We start from the raw sequence: 20,165 nt of genomic DNA, 5'->3' as shown, positions 1-20,165 counted from the left end.
AAAAAACAATAATAATAAAAATAAAGACCCAAATACTCTATTTAAAAAAAAAAAAAAAAGGTAACCAAGACCATTATTCCTCCCCTTCCTTCATCCATCTAACTCATACTCATCTTCCAGATCCTAGCTGGAATACCACCTCCCCCAGGAAGCCTTCCTTCTCTAATTCTTGGATGAGATGTCCCCCTTGTGGGTTCCCACTGCCCCTCCTATTTCTCCATCACAGCACTTGTTATACTGAGTCACAAGCAATCACAGAATCATGTGTCAAATTCCCTCAGGAGCTATGAGATCTCAAGGTCAGGGCCCTTGTCTTGTTCGCTGCTGCATCTTACTTTAGCATCACAAAACCAAATATTTGTTGAATAAGAGCAACACAAGGACTTCCCTGACGGTCCAGTTGTTAAGAATCCACTTGCCAATGCAGGGGACACAGATTTGATCCCCGGTCCGGGAAGATCCCACAGGCCACAAGGCAACTAAACCTTTGAGCTACAACTACTGAGCCCACGTGCTGAGAGCCTGCGCTCCACAGCAAGGGCAGCCTCCTTCCAATGAGCAGCTGCTCAGCGAAGAGCAGCCCCTACCCGCTGCAACCAGAGAAAGCCTTCATGAAGCAATGAAGACTCAGTGCAGCCAAAAAAAGAACGATGCATACGGTGCCCAGAATTGTGCTATTTTACGTATAGCAAGTGTCTTACTCTTCATACATGGTGGATACTCTGTTAACTCTCATTTACAGGTGGGTAAACAGAGGCACAGAGTGGTCAAGTAACTTGCTCTGGGTCCCAAGTCTGCCTCTCTGGGTAGAAGAATGGAAGTGAGGCTGGTGTGCTGCTCTCGTCCAGGCCTTGGCCATGGCCCGCTCCGTTGGACAGGGCTGAACTAGGAATGAGGACTATCTCAAAGGTGAAACATCAGGGTTTCGATTACAGGTTCTTAGCCAGGGCACAGATTTGGCAATGTCTGGAGACATTTGGGATCGTCACATCTGAAGGCAGGGATATTGCCACCCAGCATCTGGTAGGCAGGGCCAGGGATGCTAAACTAAACATCCTAAATGCATAGGATGCCCCTACGACAAATAATCTGCCCAGATAGTAAAAGCACCGTGACCTATCAAGAATGCGCACTCAGCCTCTCCGCTGTGTCCAACTCTGTGGGACCCCATGGACTGTAGCCCACCAGGCTCATCTGTCCATGGGATTTTCGCAGGCAAGAATATTGGAGCGGGTTGCCATTTCCTCCTCCAGGGGAGCTTCCCGACCCAGGGATCAAACTGTAGTCTCCTGTGTCTCCTGCATTGGCAGGCTGATTCTTTACCACTGAGCCACCTGGGAAGCTCTACCAGAATAGAAGAACGTATAAACAGCCCCACACCGAAGTTGTCAGAGGAAGATTTCTGTCCCCTCCACAAACCGGATCCCCTCTGAGGACCTAGCTCTCAGTCGTGGCTCGGGGCTGCACCTGCTTCGATTCCTCCCCTGCACTGTGTGATCCAGCCTGAGCAAGATTTAAGGCAGAAAACAGAGACCCAATGCTCAGCAGCAAGCCTGTGCCCCAGATAGACCAAAAGGTCCATGAGGTGGCCTGTGGGGGGCACGCCAGGGTGACAAGACCCCTTGGCCAGCTGACTCAATGCTGGGAGGGGACAGTCAGCTGCCAGGCTGCCTGGAAACACAGATGACCTGCAGAATCTCGTCCAGCTAAAGAATAAGGGACAGTCCTGGCACGTGGCAGGTGCCCCATGCTGTCCCTTCTCTGGGGCCATGTCTCCAGAGGAATAGAGCAGGACAAATAGCAGCTTTGGGGACAACAGGCTAGCATCCTCAATTTCCAGTTCCTTCCTCTCACTGTCACCATCATCACACATCTATCAAACATTCAGAAACCTAATCAGTCAGGGACTTCCCTGGTGGTCCACTGGTTCAGAATCTGCCTTTCAATGCAGAGAGTGTGGGTTCAGTCCCTGGTTGGGGTATGAAGGTCCCACATGCCACAGGTAACTAAGCCCACGTGATCTAGAACCCATCCACCGCAACAAAAGATCTTGAACTCCACAACTAAGACCTGATAAAACCAAATATAAATAAATAAACATTAAAAAAAAAAAACACCCTTATCAATCAAAGGTGATGCCTCGACCTCCCAGCCTTCTCCACTGCAGTGGGTACCTCTGCTCCCTTACACTCTCTTCCACTCTCAGGCGCCTGCAGCCCCACAGCCATCAGCACTCAGGAGCAGGTTTTCTTCTCAACCCTAGGTGTCTACCTGGTCAGGGGCAAGGTCCGCAGAGGTGGGTGCCCCTCGCCACCCCTCACACACTGCCCAGCCTCACGGAGGATAACATGGGCTAACATGCACAAGGACCCCTGTGATTCCCTAGTGCTCTCTCCTCTGTTAAATCTGGAGTCTGCCAGCAGCCCAGGTGGAAGGAAGGAATAAGTGCTTTTAAACCCATTTCACAGATGAGGAAACGAAGGCTCAGACAGATGGAGACTTTCCTGGGGAGTCAAGTCCAGGTCTTTCAGCTTCATGAGCCACGATTTTGCAGAGGGACACTAAGTCACCATCTGGGTGTTTCCTTAAGGGACTAGGGTGGTGCTATCCAATAGGACAGTCTCCTTTCTGATTGTGAAACCTTTTCTCTGGTCGGAGAACTTGTGAGAGCCCAGCAGCTGAGATGTGTACTGTCAAGAAACCAGATATTCGTAACCCACAAGGACCTCATGATTCTTCGGTCCCACTCAGTGGCTGTGTGACCTTGGCAAGCCAAGAACCCTCTCTGAGCTCCAGTTTCACCACCCAGAAAATGGTAAGGGCAGTTTTATTATTTTTTTATTTTATTTCATAGGGCTATTGTTGTTGTTCAGTCACTTAGTTGTGTCCAACTCTCTGCAGTCCCATGGACTGCAGCACCCCAGGCTTCCTTGTCCTTCACCATCTCCTGGAGTTTGCTCAAACACATGTCCATTGAGTCAATGATGCCAATAAAATACAGTATCAATGAGCATGGTGTTTTGATTGTGGCCGCTGTGGGGTGGAAGTGGCAGCACAGCCTTCAGAGACCTGAGTGCGAGTTCCCACCCTCATACTCGCTGGAAAGCCTCCCTGACTCCTGGCCTCCAAACCTCAGTCTCCTCATCTGTAAAACGGAGACAACCTGTGTAGCTAGCTAATGCAGAGCCGGGCTAGAGAGGGCCTGGGAATGAAGGACCCTTGGCCTTCTGAGAAGAATTCAGCAAGAGGGGGATATTTCTGAATGTCCAGGGGAGTGAATCTGAGGGGAGGGAACATGGAAGCAGGAAATGCTGGGCCCTGCCCACTCTGTCCACCTTCTTCCCTCTCTTCCATCACCTGGTTGGGTCTTCTGCACAGCTTCCACACTGGCTCCCCTCCCATCTGCTCTCCTTGCTTAAGGTTGTGATGCGTCCCCAAACCCAGGGCTCCCAGCGGAGATCAAGCTCTTACATGCACAGCCCATCCCCGCTGACCTCCCAGCCACCTCACTCCTTCGGCTCCTTTCTCCCCAGCTCCACAAGACTTCCTTCAGCACATCAATGTGGAGCCCTCCTCCCCGTGGCCTTCAGCCCCCGATGCTCACAAGAGTCCCCTGAAGCTGCCCCCTGGCCTGTGACATCAGATCTCTGAGATGGCCTCAAGCAGCAGTGTCTTTTAAGATCCACAGGGTTCTCAACGGGGGTGGGGGCGGGCTGGGAACCAGTGCCCTGCAGATGGTCGGGGCCTGGTCCCCCTGAGTTATCAGCCCACACAACCCCCACCTCCAAGGGTGGCTCCACATTATCTATGAGATAGAGTGGTGAGTGCGGGTCTAAGACTACAGAACCGGGCTGGGTCTGCTCATCATTGCAGCCTTCACACCTAGTTCTGAGTGCAAGGACAGCAGACCCTCAAAACATACTGAATGAAGGAGTGAGTGACAGACTTAGAACTTCTGGTTGCCAGGGGGAAGGGACAGTTAGGGAGTTTGGGATCGACATGTACACACAATGCTATATTTAAAATGGATAGCTACAAGGATCTACTGTACAGCACATGCAACTCTCTCAATGTTATGTGGCAGCCTGGATGGGAGGGGAGTTTGGGGGGAGAATGGCTACATATCTATGTATGGCTGAGTCCATCTGCTATGCACCTGAAACTACTCCAGCATTGTTAATTGGCTATACCCTGAAACAAAATTAAAAAGTTAAAAAACAAAAAAAGCAGTGAGTGATCATAGACCCTAGACATCCCCTACACAGGCTTCTCAGACACAGAAATCTGTGCACATTCAGTGCAGAAGCCAGAACCCTGCTTAGTGGGCCCCTCCAGCATCCTGCCTCAGAACCTCGTAAGACGGGTGACGCTCATTATCCCAAATCCAAGGTGTCCAGAAAGGGCAGGACGACCACTTCTTCACTATCAGAACCACCCCCCACCACAGTCTGAAGGAACCAAGAGGGCAGAGTTGTCCTCTTTGACCTTGAGGGTGTCATTTATGTTTCCAATAGTTCATTCCTGCAGACCCAGCCCAGAACTTTTCCCCCAGGAGTCACAGGGCTCCCTGTCTCTCCTCCAAGTTCTTGTTCAAGGGCCTCCTTCTCATTGAACCTCCTTCCCAAACACTCTATTTAAAACAGCAAATGCTCTGCCCTCCAGTCCATTTTTCTTTCTTTACTGTATGCATTCACTGCACCAACACGCTCGGTGTCTAACTGGCCATTTGCTTTCTGACTCCCTTGGAGGCATTTTGTCCCTGATGGACCCATACCTAAACCCGTGCCTGGCACACAGTAGGGGGCCTTTCATTATTTGCTAGATAGATGGTGTGTCTGCTACCTGACAAGTGCTTTGCCAAGGAAGCTTTGGTGAATGGTGCACATTGAGGTCTTCACCTGGTTGTGGTCTATGTGTGACTCAGTGATGCCTAAATGGGAAAGCGCTTGTTTTCAGAGGGAGACTGATGCCATGTGCAAGGTGGCCGAGACTGGGGCCTCTGGGCTCCCAAGCAGCCACGTTCTCTCTTAACCTTCTGGTGAAGGAGGCAGCAGATACCCTGAACTACATATGAGAAACAAAAGAGAAAGAGCAGGAGGGAAGACCAGGGTCGGAGAGAAGATGGGAAAAGGTGACATGGAGAAGGGCCCAGTGCAGGTTCCAAGCAGAGAGAGTGATGCAAGGACCTGGTGAGGATCTAACAGAGTTGGTCTGTCGGCATGGGGCGTCTGCACGAGCTGATGACTCACAGGCGAAGCAGGGCAGCACCTCAGCTGGTTTTCCTGGAGCTTGAACTCACTGGGCTCTGGGGACCTGGGGAGAAGGTGATGTCAAGGAGCAGGGCCCATACCTGATCTCTCATCTGGGGGCAGAGGATGCTAGGGGCCTGGGAGATGAAGTAGCAACAACAGAAACTAAGGAGTGCCTAATAAAAATGAGCTAAAGCTGCCAATCACTGAACAGATCATTTAATGACATGAAAAGGCAACTCACAGAGAAGTCCAAAGCTGATGAATATGCAAAGATTCCCGGATGCCCTGCAACTGTCCAGGAAGAGTAAGTAACACAAGAGGCCGCCTTCCCAGGTCAGACTGGGGACAGGTGCCAAATGGGTGGTGCCTGCAGGCGAGGGAAGGTGAGCAGGATGAGGGCTGCCCCTAGGTTCCCTGACACCAGGGGAGGCTGAGCCCACCTGCCCCCACCTCCCGAGAGCATCTCCTAACTCGGCCGGAACGTCAGAGAGGGAAGAGGGGGTGGAGGGGAGGGTCTTATAGGCCTGGGTTAGTTGGGAGCCAGGCTATCCCTCTGGGCAGCAAGTGACATGACCTGATGTGGCCACTGTGTTGGATACAGCAGGATAAGGAAGAACAGAGCTGGGAGACTGGTTAGTCCAGCAAGATGGTGGCCAAGGACATTTAGAAGTGAGCGGTGGATTTGGGATACATTTTGGAGCTGGATGTTGCAGGTGGGGCAGGTGGATGAGAGTCTAGACAGATTCCAGGGTAGGTAGTTTGTTTACCTGAGAAGGGGAAGACAAGAGAATACTTGGTGGGGAGGTATGTTTTGAAAGGATCACCTTTACAACGTTCACTAGACACCCAAAGGAGACCTCAAAGAGGGTGAATTAAATGAAACTAATGAGTTTGGGGTGGGTCAGAATTTAGGTGGACTGGACAGGCTCAGGCGAGGGGAAACGGGTGGAGGTGGGTGGGGGTCCAGGGACTCAGGATGGGATGAGGAGGAGTAGGGGATGACCGTGCGAGTGGTGTCCAAGTCGACATGTATTTCAAGGAGGAAGAAGAATTAACAGTGTCCAACTCTGCGTACGTTGTCAAGGAAGATAGAGAACCGATCGCGGCATTTAGTTGCCCAGAGGCTGCGGGTAACCTTAGTAACAGGTGGAGACAAATACCTGAGAGAAGTGAGCTCAAGAGGAATGGGGAGGAGAGGAACTGGGGCAGGGGCCCAGGGAGTCCCCACAAGGAGTTCAAGGTCGAGGGAAGGGGCTGCCGGTTCCGGGACAGGCTCTCTGGGTCTCCGGGGTCCCCACCGTGCTCCCCAGCAGGCCGCCTGGGCCTTCTGAACAGAGATCCCTGCCTGCACCCCCCCCGTTTGTCTCTTCCGCCTGCATGAGTCAGGTCAGGAGGAATCTCTCGGGACACAACCCCCAGAGCTGGCTGGCCACACAGCCGCCGCGGAGTCTTACATAACCCTCCGTAAATTCTCAGAGAGTGATTCATCTCAAGTCAGAGTCTGACGTTCAGCACTTTTGCAGGCAGCGAGGGAGAGGCAAAGGGTGCGCAAGCCGATGCCCAGGTGAGATAAGCTGAGATGACGTTGACATTCCCTGGAGGTGGGGGAAGCCTCAGTAGATGGGAGCCGAGGGAGCCACTACCTGCTTCCTGGTACCCACCACTTCCGGGAATGGTTGGCTTCCGAAGCAGGCTCCAGGGAGGCCCCGCCCACTCGAATGGGACCGCCCCCAGCCTGAGAGTCAGGGGTGGGAGTAGAGAACAGTCCTGGGATGCCGGAGCCTGAACTTCAGTCCTTGAACCACCACCCATAACTTGCTATGTGACCTCTGGAAATGCCTCCACCTCTGTGAACCATGGTAGTCTTGCTGGTAAAATGAGGATGTCAAACAAGGGGAAAAGGTAATTGTGTCATTTATTGAGTGCCTAATAAGCCCTGGTCTTCTCCAGGAGCATAAGAGTCCCTTGGATTGCACCAAGATCAAGCCAGTCAATCCTAAAGGAAATCAACCCTGAATATTCATTGGAAGGACTTGACTGATGTTGAAGCTGAAGCTCCAATACTTTGGCCACCTGACATGAAGAACTGACTCATTGGAAAAGACCATGATATTGGGAAAGATTGAGGACAGGAGAAATGACAGAGGACGAAGTGGTTGGATGGCATCATTAACTCCATGGACATGAGTTTAAACAAGCTCCAGGAGATGGTGAAGGACAGGGAAGCCTGGTGTGCTGTAGTCCATGGGGTCACAAAGAGTGGGACACGGCTGAGTGACTGAACAACTATGCCCCAGGAGTTACTGTAGGGCCTTCATTCCTGGGTGGGATGGTGATGACCTGCATCTCAAAGAGGAGATGGAGGCTCAAGGGAGGTGAGGAGGCCCCACGAACATGGTGTCTCAGCCAAAAGGGGTACAGCCAAGATCTGAAAGACTGCCTGACACACCAAAGCTTGGGTCCCTTTCTGGACAGAGTCCTTGTAGTGACAGGGATCAGAGAGCTCTTTTCAATATTCCAAAGGGCCTGAAGGAGTGACCTCTGTCCACTTAACAACCACATGGCCACCCGCGAAGCCAGAAGGCAGCTCTGGGTGGGACCATGTCAGCTCAGAGGAGCCCTGCAGTGGGTCTCAGACTCCAACACTGGAGACAAGAAAACAGTCTTGGTGCCTGCCCCCTCCTCAGTCTTACAGGTTCTGATTTAGCTGTCTGGAGTCCAGGCACGGAGGATTTTAAAAGCCAGTTGTTCAGAGCCTCAGTCTGAATCCATCTATTCTGACCAGCATCAGTACTCTGGGAGCTTGTTAGAAAGACAGCTACTCAGCCCTCATCTGACCTTCTGAGTCAGAATCTAGATTTTTTTTTCCCCAATTATTTATTTTGGCCATGCTGCTTGGCCAGTAGGATCTCAGTTCCCTGACCAGTGATGGAACCTGTGCCCTCTGCCATGGAAGTGCAGAGTCTTAACTCTTCTAGGGAAGCCCCAGAACCTACCTTTTAAATGAGATCCCTGGAAAGGCGCCTGTGTGCTGAAACTGGGGGCGGATGGGGCTGGGGGAAAATCCCTGCGGTCGTCAGGTGCAGGAGGTGTGCTCGGTGGCCCAGTTCTGAAATCTGGGGCAGGACCCGGTGCCTAGTGAAGCCGTATAGGGAAAATCTTTGCAGTGGGAGGGCTTGGGGAAGGGAAGTGAGACTGGTCCTTAGGGGATGGGGCAGCCACTCAAAACCCCTGGCCTGGGGCAGTTGCTGTGGTTCTTCAACTAACACTCAAAGGGTTGGCATCTCGGGCCCTGGTAGCTTAGATTGTTGTTTGTCGTTTAGTCACTAAGTCGTGTCCAGCTCTTTCTTCAACCCCACGGACTGTAGCCCACCAGGCTCCTCTCTGTGGGGTTTCCTAGGCAAGAATACTGGAAGACGTTGCCATTTCCTTCTCCAAGTGGCTTAGATGGTTTTTTCCATTTAATCATGTGAGATGATTCCCTTAACCATGTGAAATGGCTTCTTGTGCCTTTTTATGGCTGAGGGGACAATTGCAAGGGAGGTTAAGTAGCTCTTTGTAGGTCACAGAGAGGTATGAATAGAACGGAAAGAGGGAAAGTTAGAAAGGAAGACAGGATTCGCAGAGATCTGACCCCAGAACTGAAGTCTGCCTCTCCGCAGGCAGCTCCCTTCCCTATCATCAGCCCTGAGGGTAGCTATGGGCTGGGGCTGGCTCCAAAAGACCATGCCTGGGTCTTGAGGCTTTTAAGCCAGGTTCTTAGGTCCTCAGGCTTCTCTTGTGAAGGACTGCCTGCAATGCAGGAGACCCACGTTCGATTCCTGGGTCAGGAAGATCCCCTGGAGAAGGAAATGGCAACCCACTCCAGTATTCTTGCCTGGGAAATCCCATGGACAGAGGAGCCTGGCAGGCTATAGTCCATGGGGTTGCAAAGAGTCAGACACGACCGGGCAACTGACACTTTCACTTCACTTTCTTAGATCTGCAGAGGCCATGTGTTCCCCAACCCTGCTGGACTTTAACTCCAAACACATGACAGCTCACGGCACAAGCCGGTCAATAGGAAGGCTGGCCCAGCCAGCAATGGCCTCTGCCAAAGGAAGTTTCCTGGCTGGGAGATCCTGGCTGTGGCTGCCTCTGGCCTGCCAGGACAGGCAAAGGGCAGGGGACCCCAGAGGCCAAGTCAGCAGCCCATCACTCTCAGATGAGGACGATGAACCAGAACAAGATGGTAACCTGCTCAAGGTCACAGGGCAAGCTTTTCTTGGGAAGGACCAAGAATGCCTGGTTGTACTGCTTTGTAGGGGACAATGAGGAAGGGCAGCCTGAGGCCCCGATGGACTTGGGCAAAAGCAACCCTGGGGGGCAGGCGGCCTGCATGGCCTGGACAAGGGCCCTCCCAGCTTTGTCATTGCCTCCACTCGCCTGCTGCCCCCTGGGGACTCAGTCATGGAGAGTACGGAGAGTCTATGCACTTCTCACCCACTTGCTACCTGCCACCAGGAGGTGCTCAGAGATGGTTCCCTAAATGATAAAGGCAGACCAGGAGCCGGGCTCCCCATGCAGTCCAACCCTAACTGCACCTGGTTGTGTCGCTCCGAGACCAAATCATTGAAGGCAGTGTCTTCCCAGAAGGTTGCTCTCACCACCCCACTCAAACCAGGGTCCCCAGCACACCCTCCCCACTCCACTCAGCAGTGGGTCATGTCTGAAGGATGTCACACCTGCAGGAGATGTCACGGTCTGTGAGGTGCGAGCTGGGGATGAGCAGCCCAGACAGGAGGCAGAAAGGAGCAGACCCCTTGGCGCTCAGCTCTGACCCCTGGCCGCATCTCTGCCGCTCACTGCCTTTTTTTTTCCTGGAACTACTCGGTTCAAGCCCAGATGCTGGCCCTTCTCTACATGAGCCAAAACAGTCTGCTTTCTTCAAAAGGAAACTTGCAAGAACGGGAGGGAAGCCAAAAAGAAAAAGGAACAAATGCAAGTGTGACAAGACCGATGGATGCATAGAAAACAGATTCCCAATTTGGGGCTCCCATGAGGTCCAGATGGGAACGCTCTTTGAAACTGTAAAATTCTATAAGGACACTAAAATTTAATTATTATGAACATTCCATCTTTCAAAGTTGTCTAAAACCAAAGAAGTTAAAAAGATTAAATCAACTCCAGGGATAAACCCTCACATGGTCTGGAGTTGTTGGAACTGAGAGTCCTGATCACAGGATTTCTAAAACTTGATGCGTGCTGCCTGTCTGAGGATGTCAACAAGAAGAAGGGGCTGCTGTGATGGAAAGCCTTGAGGGAGCTTAGGGGCTCTTTGCTACCCAAGGCATCTTGACCAGCCTGTCCTGGGAGGCGTGGGCGTGCCTGGTTCTGGCAGGGTGTCCCAGATGCAGGGCTGGCACAACCAGGGGAAAGACACGCTTGCTATGTGCCTGAACCAGATGTGAGTCAGTGGGTGATGCTGCTGCCCAAAGGACAGGGGCACTGTGGGCCTACAGGCATCCTCCTCAAGGGTGAAGGGGACTGGACAGAGGCTACCCCTGAGCCTTCTCCCCATCTCTGCCCCAAGATCCCCAAGGCCTGCACCCCCTGAATCCCAGCTGACCTGAAAGACGGGTCTGGTGGCCAGGGTTGGGACAGTTCACCCTTTTTTTTTACAGAGCGGGAGACGGAGGTGGCCTATAGATGATAAATGACTTGGACACAGGCTGTTGACTCCTCTCTGGGCTGTTCAGCCCTCACTAGGATCTTGCACTCCATTTGGTTTGGGAACCGCTCACTTGTGGAGGGCTCCCTTCCTGCAGGGGACAGGCGTGAGGCACCATCCAGACACTCCTGAGGAGCCTACAGTGGCAGATGGGGAATGAAACCCTTCCTGATTTTCCTTCCTCCTGATTAGCATCTCCCAAACTGAGGTTCAGTGGAACAGGTTTGCCCAGATGCTTCATGGGTTCTCGTCACCCATGCTTGTTACAGCAGCTAGCATGTCCATGCTGACTGCATGCTGAGCGCAGTGCCTGTGGCCTCACGTGGAATAACAAATGCAGCCTCCACGAGATGCCGGTGAGATGAGTACTGCCTCAGTGTACAAGTGGGGAACAAAGGCACCGAGAGGTTCGGCACCTTGCCCAACAACACACAGCTGGCTGGCGAGATGCAGGCGTGGGGTTGAAGTCAGAGTCATTTACTCCAGAGCACAGGGGGGCGGGGGGGGGGGGGTTCATATGCCCACAGGCAGTGCAGGTTCCCAAGAGGAGGGTGCTGGCCGTCGTTCAGCCCAAAGTATGTTCCTCATTTATCTGATAACTATGTACTGACCGACTGCTCTGCGCCTGCCGGGTGTTGTGGGGCACAGTGGAGTGCTGGGCAGACATGAACTCTGAAGGCACAATGACTGCAAGGCCATGGTTTGGGTTATGCTGAACCTCAGAGGGTACCCTTTAAGCACTCCAAAGTTTGGTGTGTTTTGTTTTTTTTTAATTGAGCCTTTTTAGACAGAAAATTTCTAAGATCAGCCATATGAAGCAACAGGTCCTGAATTTGAGTTCTTATTCTCTTTGGGAGCCAGATTTTCAACTCTGCACATGTACACGTGGCATCATGTGCCATCATGGAGAGGTGTCCTCCAGGCCTATGAAGGGGAGTGAGCCTTGTCCACAAGCTAAACAAGACCGAGCATCCTCCTGATTATCAGCACTGATCCATCAAGCATCTGTTATATACCAGACCCCACACCGGGCACAGGGTTAGAGCAGTAAAGTGAACAGACCCGGTGTCTAGAACACTGGGGTGTGTGACCTTGCAGGAGAAGGTCATTACTTGCATAATACAAAAGCAAATATAAAATTACAAAGTGTGATTAGCAGGAAGGAGCAAAAGGAGAGGATATGAGAGCTCAGAACAAGGGACCTGACTGCAGAAACACTGTGTGTGTTGAGGGGTAGGGGTGCTCTGCATGCACCTTCAATAGTTTCTGTTGACTGAGCCTCGGGTTCCGTGGAATGTACAGGACACATTCTGGCTTCACTTTACCATGTTGTCCTTTGCTTTGCTTCATTTGGACGTGGGAGGGGAGGGAAGGAAAAAGAAAGCAAAAAATGTGTAACTTACTTTACCCCAGCAAGAAGAGAGACAGGGTTTCTAGAAGGGATCATTTCTGTCTCTGAAGGCCACTCCTGGGGACAGAGAGGGGATTGTTACTTTGTTACTACCTACCTTCACCCTCACATGTTTCCTATCCTTTTTCTGCCTGAGTCTCAAAGCAAGTCTTACACCAGGGGATTTGGGGAGTTTGCAGATGGGAAAAAGACTGGGGAAAGAGCTCATGAAGTCTGCTACAGGAAGCCGGTCTGAGAGTTTTGTGAGAGGCCCTGCATTTTCCTGGGGTCCCCATGGCTTGCTGCAGATGGTTTCTCAGGCAGAAACAGTCATCCCCCCTGGAGGAGTGGCAGCAAAGTTGGGGTGACTCTGGCTGGCGTGTCTACCTGGACGAGGCCAGGGGCCATGTCCACCAGCACCGCAGGCCCCAAAATGTTCTACGATGGTGAAGAGGAGAACCACTTACGAGGGCAAAGCAGAGAGCACCTACTCAAATCCAGGAGAGGAGCCTGCAGCCCATGACCTGCAGGTCCCCTGCATCGGACGGCATAGCAGCCCCAGGACACTGCCGGGCTCTCCCAGACCTCCCCAACCTCACACTGGAGCTCCCCCAGCCTCAGTTCTGGGCTGCTCCTCTTTATCTGCACTCACTCCCGGGGGATGCCAGCTTCATGGTTTTCAGTTTCATGGGTACCCTTGAGGACTCTCAAATTTATTAATACATTTCCAGCTGGGTCCCTTCCTCTAAAACGCAAACCTGTGTATTCAACTCCCCTCCCCTTGAGTGTCTAATGGCATCTCAAACTTAACATGCCCCTACACTGAATTCCCAGCACACAAGTACCCCACAAACTGGCTCTATCACCTCATCACTGAACGGCAACGCTATCCCTCTGGATGCGGAGGCAGAAACACCTGTCATAATCCTTGACTTCTCTTTCGTCCAATCCTCAGCAAATCTTGAGGCTCTGCCCTCAGAAGATATCCAGGATTCCACTGCTACTCACCACCCCCACTGCTACATTCCAGTCCAACCACCACTGTTTCTTACCTGGGTTATTGTGCGCACCTCCTAGAATTTCTACTATTGGCCCCTTTCAGCCTATTTTAATACATCAGCCAGAGTGATTCTTTGAAAAAGCAAGTCATATCATATGACTCTTCCCTTCAAAACCCTTCAATGACTCCCATGCACTCAGAATAAAAGCGAAATCTTCCCAGGAACTGCATGAGCCAATATAAACTGGCCCCTGGTTACCTCCCTGGACTCCTCTCCTGGTCCTCTGTGACCTGGTCCCCTGAGCACAGATGCTACTGCCTCAGGACCCTTGCACTTGCTGTCTTCTCTGCCAAGGGCTCTCCTGCCCTATGTTCACAGGCGTCCTTTCCCTTCCCTCCCCACCCCCTCTTCTCTCTCTATATACATATAGTCCCTTTACAGTCAGGCTACACTTACATGGTAGCCCTCATTTCACTTAAAACTCTACTTCCCTTTCCGTTTCACTTCTCCCCACAGCATTCATCAGCTGACATTCTATAGTTACTTGCTTGTTCACCGTCTGTCTCTCCCAGCAGGACAGGAGTTCCACGAGGGTGGGGAATTTTGTCAGTTCTGCTCCCTGCGACATCCTCCTGGAACAATGCCCAACACATGACAGCAGGCATTGGCCCCGCATTCTTGAGTCAATAAATGAATCAATGAATGAATGAAGGGCCAAGATCTACCATCTTTCTTAACTAAACCACACCGATAATGCATCACATAGTTATTCTCCACTTACTGCTTCAAGTGGAGCAAGAACTTAAGAAATTTTTAAGAGCAACTTGAGTGCAAAATGCTTCTATCTTTATGTGAATTTTTCAACGTTTCTCACTCACACCTAATTGAAACGGTAGGTTTTTAAGCAAATTACCATGAGCCTTTCTCAGCATCCGACTTTGTTTTTCATAAAAAAAAAACCTCTATGTTCATATTTCATAGGCTTGGATAATATTTAATCATACACATCCAATAATACTGGCATATTTATTACTATGTTTATTATAAACACAATCATTGTTTTTTAGTCAGTCTCTCAAGTCGTGTCCGACTCTTTGCGACCCCGTGGACTGTAGCCTGCCAGGCTCTTCTGTCCATGGGATTTCCCAGGCAACAATAGAGTGGGTTGTCATTTCCTCCTCCACCGGATCTTCCCGACCAAGGGATCGAACCCACTGCTCCTGCTGCATCTCCTGCTTCACAGGCTGAGCCACCAGGGAAGCCATACACATAATTATGTTTGTATTATTATAAAACATTGTTAAAATAGTGGCATAAACAGGTTTGGAAACAAATAGAGCTGACTCTTGGCTACATTTAAAGCTGGGCATAGAAGGGCATGGGTGCTCCCTGTGTCATTGGGGGAGTGAGGGGCATCCATGCACATGCCAGGCTGGTTAAACGAAAACCAACTGAGCCTCGGCTCTTATCTCGTTTTATCCACGGCTGGGATCCTACAGCAGTTCAGAAAGATGTCTGGCACCACCCCACCCTCCGGCTCCTGTCTCTGCAAAGTGCACCCACGCTAAATATTCCTTAGGTCACGGTGAACATGTGACTTGATGACCTGCAAATGGGAGACCTCTACGCTGCCTTCCTCAAGGGCTTGTGTGCAGCCCTCTGACTCCATTGGCTGGATCCCATTACACAGAGGCTCTGACTCACGGGTGAGATGGAGAAACAGCCCAGGTGAGTGAGATGTGCTGAGTCCAGTCTGGGCGATAGCTTTGTTTGGCACAGCCCTGTCAAGTGAGTATGGCATCGTGAAACCAAACAGCATTTAGGCTCCCAGAGGGAGGCATTCCTCGTTTTGAGCAAAAATAACAAAACATGCAAGAGAAGCCATGCATGGCCATGTATTGCAGAGGGTCTACTTGGGAGGGACTCCTTAGTAGATGTCAGAGGTAAAACCGGAGACAGAGGGAGGAGGACCTTGTTTTGGCGCTTCCCTGGGGGCTCAGTGGTAAAGAACTCGCCTGCGAATGCAGGAAACATAGGTTCATTCCCTGGGTCGGGAAGATCCACTGGAGAAGGAAATGGCAACCCGCTCCAGTATTCTTGCCTGAGAAATCCCATGGACAGAGGAGCCTGGCGGACTACAGTCCGTGGGGTCACAAGAGTCGGACATGACTTAGCGACTCAACACCACCACCAAGTACCTACTGTGTGCTAGGTGCTGCAGTAGGTGTAGGGTGGTGTGAACACAGCACCAGCAGGGCTCTCTGTGATACTAGTCTTGTACCAGTTAATGACCTAATGTCATATATTCCCCTCAAAAAGATACACGAAGAGCAACAGTGCGCAAGGCAAGGGATCCTCAAGTGTCACCTCGGCTCTGACCCTCAGAAGTGATTCTTCTAATTCTCTGGTGGCCCTGGCTCATCTGTCACAGGGTGTTTTATTATATAAGCATTCAGAGATGAAAAATGTCATGAATATATCAGAAAGACTGAAAAAGCAAAGGAAAATAATTAAAAAGGAAAACCAGAAGCAAATGAAATGATGAGATGTGGTGGTATCATGTCATTCTTTTCCCCCCCTTTACAAGACCCAAAGGGGAACTCTGAAGTCTGGGTAAGACTCATTGGAGAAGCTGATAAAAAGGAAGACTTCAAAGGCCCACCACCAGCCCCTGCCAAAGATGACGGTTTAGTATGTCTGGAATTCTTAATAAGCCTCCTAGGGGACTCTCTGATGCAGGTGGGTCCCCTAAGTGAACATCCTGGAGAAATAATCCAAACTAGGTCCCCTCCACACAGCTGGGAACACAGGAAGTTTACCACCTCAGGCTGAAATTAACCATACAATACCTACCAGACTAGCAAACTACTCTCCCCTCTAAGCACCTGCCCAGCCAGATTCAGAACATTACCTTAATGGAACACCTGCTGCTGGCTGGCATGGGCTAAACAACTAAAATTTCTTAGTTTTAAGGCTATAAACATAGTGTTAATTATTGTGATGAAGTAACTAAACAGAACCAACAAATCAACTACAGTATCTGACGCCAATCTATTGAGGTACATCAAAAGAAATGGCCCCTCCGTGAAGGCCAAGTTAACCCAGACTTCCCCTCACCAAACTCACTGGTTAAAATTCATTCAAAGGAGCTCGAACATGAATGAAGGAGGTAGGAGGAGAAAACACGTATAAGCCCATGCATTGATTATGAGGGAAACTCTGAAAAACTTCTGGGGGAATATCATGAATTAAAGAGGAAAATCTAGTCATAATAGGCAGGGCCAGCAGCCTGGGCGGCAAGTCCTGGGATGGAACGAATATCCAGGTGTTTCCTTACAGATTCAATCACCTGTGAACAGTTGGCACCAGATAAAACATTTATCCCAAAGAGAGATTACAGCACAGAGGCATCAGGTAAGGATCAAAGTACAAGGACTGCCCTGATGGTCCAGTTTGGTTAAGAATCTGTGCTTCCAATGTAGGGAGCCTGGGTTCAATCCCTCGCCAGGGAACTAAGAATTGATACACCACAGGCATGGCCATAAAAAAGATGTACCTTTAATGCAGAATTAAGGTGCCTCTCCTGCGACAAACTTTTGCTGAGGAAGTAATTGTGTGCCCCTGTCACCGAAACATTCCTTTGAATCTCTCAATGTGTAGAACATGTGCTTTGTGAGCTTAAAAGCAAGCAAGCAGTCTACTGTTCAAGTTCAGTGTTTTACACTCAATGCTCCCCTCTCTGCACTGTACTTTGCTTACTAGGGAGGTCCCTGGGTGTTCTCAGGTCCTAAGCACCTCTTTAGAGGATTGCCAGGTGATGCTAGTGGTAAAGAACCTGCCTGCCAATGCAGGAGATGAAAGAGACACAGATTCTATCCCTGAGTCAGAAGAGCCTTCTGGAGTAGGAAGTGGCAACCCATTCCAGTATTCTTGCCTGGGAAATCCCACGGACAGAGGAGTGTTCCATCCCTGGCTACAGTCCATGGGGTCGCAAAGAGTCAGACATGACTGAGCACACACAACCACCTCCTTATTTACATACCACATCAATAGGGCCGCTATCCGGCTTCCCAGCCCACAATGATCAGAAGCTATCTAAAGGCTGCCAGGGAGTACAGACAATATCCACAAATAACAGATGAAAAAGGAGATGGTGAGAAGTACAACCTTCTCCAAAAATACTTGAGCCACATCTCAAGCTTCTGGATCCTGCACACCTGAACTCTGAGGGTGTCACTTCACCACCACAAAACACAAGGTGCTGGTCACCTTGAGCCTTCCAGGAAAGGTGAAATAGTGTTCCGGGCAATTTTTAAAAGCGAGGGAAGTAGCAGCTTCATTAGACCTGACAGCAAAACGCCTGGGCATAGAGTCATCCCCCTTCCTGTGTCCAAGACGGACACTGGGCACTTGGCCCGGCCCGGATCCCTGAGCGTGACCCTGCCTGGAATCCTGCTCAGGGCACCCCCGGTAGCTGCTCCCCTTGCACAGATGGAAACCCACTTGCCAACCATGGCTTGGAGACTCCTATGAAATTAGAAGGAAAAAAAAAGAACTAAAATGTGATGCCAGGGAGCAAGGTTTAATTCCCTGGTGCCTGGATCTGCTCATCCCCTAACAAAGCTGGCAGACGAGGTGGCTGAGACTGCTCAGCGTGGTCTCCCGAGAACATACAAATCGGACTTGACCAGGAAGGACCAACCGCCTGCCAGTGCAGGAGACGCTGGAGATGCAGGTTCGGTCCCTGGGTTGGGAAGATCCCCTGGCAGAGGGCATGGCAATCCACTCCAGTGGAATGCCTGGAGAATCCCATAGACAGAGGAGCCTGGCAGGCTACAGTCCATAGGGTCTCAGAGTCTGACATGACTGAGCACGCACGCAGAAAGGAGCAAGACTTTTGTTCACCTCAAGCCTAAGTTTTAATTCCTTCAAATTAGCTGGTGCTTCTTGTCCACACCTGGGCAGCTGGGTACTAACAAGCCACACAACCTCTGTGCTGCAGGTTCCCATCTGTAAAATGGGAGAACATAAAAGTATTTCATAGGGTTGGTACAATGATTAAATGGGGCAGTATGTGCAAAGCCCTGAAAACAGTGGCCATCAAGCGCTTGGAAACATCAGTGACCATCCTTCTCATTTCGGTAAACTGGGGTCCCTTCGTTAAATTTTCATGGTTTCACAGAGCTAATGAAGTGTTTTCTTCCAAACTCAGCTTTAAAAAATTTGCATTTTAACTTTGAAATTCAAAACCAACAGAAAAGAAGTTACACGGGTGGATGACAGAATTTTTTTTCTCCCACTATGATTTGAAAAATGATTTCGTTTTATGGCTCATTATCTGATGGGAGAAAGGGAAGCAGCTACAGTCAGAAGAAGGGGGCGACAGGGGACAAGATGGTTGGATGGCATCATCAACTCAATAGACACGAGTCTGAGCAAGCTCCGGGAGTTGGTGATGGACAGAGAAGCCTGGAGTGCTGCAGTCCATGGGGTCGCAAAAAGTCGGACATGACTGAGCAACTGAACAACAGTCAGTATATGAAGCACAGGCCTGCCTAAGACACAGCAAAGGGCCCCAGGGTCACAGGCAGCAGAAGCCAGAGTGACAGCCACTTGAGTTCCTTCTCTGGGTGGAGGCAAGAGATGATGAAGGTAGGTTCTGGCCACCGCGACCTGTGTGGCCATGGAAACTCATCGTTGGCCGAAGTCCAGCCCTCTGCACCTGAGCACCAGCCCCAACCGTGAGTCAGATTCAAACTGAGATTCCAGAGGTAACAGTAACCCGTGCAAGGGCGGGCACACCTGTGATCTTCACAACCATCCTTCCTGGTCAGATGGACTGTTATTGCTATTTACAGAAAGGAAAGCTGGGGCTCGGAGGTTAAGGAACTTGCCTAAGGCTACAGAGCTAAAAAGGGGATGAAGCCAGGAACATTTTATTCATTTGACGAACATTTACTGAGCAGCTGCTACCTGGCAGACAGTGTGGGAGATGCTGGAGATGTAGCAGTGAATACACTGCAATTCCTGCTCAGGGAGAACTTTCATTCTAGGAGGGGGCACATTTAGTAAACCAAGCTAACAAATCAAGAAAAGAATGTATGAATGAGTGAAGGGCCTCTGCGAACAGAAGAGCAGGAGGAGGAAATGGAGAGACGAGGGCAGTACTTCAGGTCGGGATGGACAGGTGATGAGCAGATTAAGGTCTGGGGCCAGTCAGTGTCCTTAGCTACATCCCAGGGCCTGAAATGAAGCCACAGAAAAACCCTGAGGGGCCCTGGGCAGTCAGGCATCCAGAGCTCCCCGGATACCTCTGCATCCGCAGACATCCCAGGCTCATTCGCCGTGCCTGGGGGTCCAGACGGAGAGTAAGGACCATCTGAGGGCCTTTGGGAGTGTTTCTCTGAAACAACTATAAAATAAACTGAGCTTTGTCAGTTTTCATAAAGGAATCTCTTTTTTTCCCTGGGCCTTAGAAAGCAAGGAGTTTCTTCAGCAGCCTGTTCCCAGAGTTCCTCAGCAGTCATCACCCACCACATTCCGGCTCTTTCCACCAGGGACGGTCACTACATCCCATCTGTTTCCTCAGTGGGGCCTCCCCGGCTCTATCATTGTGAGGATTAAGGTCCTGATCACTAAAGGACAGTGGTCACCATCACCACCACAGCCATCAGCCTCATAGGCACACACACCACCTCCTCGAGCCCAGCCACTCAGACCAGGCCCAGGGCTCAGCCAGCAGCCTGTCCTACCAGACACATGGAACCCAGGGAATTAGCAGCCAGATGGCTAGGCATTCCAATGTTTATTTC

General features: G+C 50.8%; 1 protein-coding gene across 4 annotated transcripts in view; it reads right to left on the bottom strand.

The window, feature by feature from the left end:
* The window catches only part of PRDM2 (PR/SET domain 2), a 127,840-nt gene that overhangs the window by 7,356 nt on the left and 100,319 nt on the right, over positions 1-20,165 (bottom strand). Inside the window, exon 9 of one of the 4 annotated variants that reach the window (XM_070474070.1) lies at positions 12,366-12,430. The exons of the other annotated variants lie outside the window; for them this stretch is intronic. Coding sequence (XP_070330171.1) covers positions 12,406-12,430 — 25 coding nt within the window. The 3' untranslated portion in view covers positions 12,366-12,405. The remainder of the gene's footprint in view (positions 1-12,365; positions 12,431-20,165) is intronic. 4 annotated transcript variants of the gene reach the window in all.

This window comes from Odocoileus virginianus, chromosome 11, assembly GCF_023699985.2.
Source record: "Odocoileus virginianus isolate 20LAN1187 ecotype Illinois chromosome 11, Ovbor_1.2, whole genome shotgun sequence".
Taxonomy (NCBI): Eukaryota; Metazoa; Chordata; class Mammalia; order Artiodactyla; family Cervidae; genus Odocoileus; species Odocoileus virginianus.
This window is presented reverse-complemented; position numbering and strand designations above follow the sequence as displayed.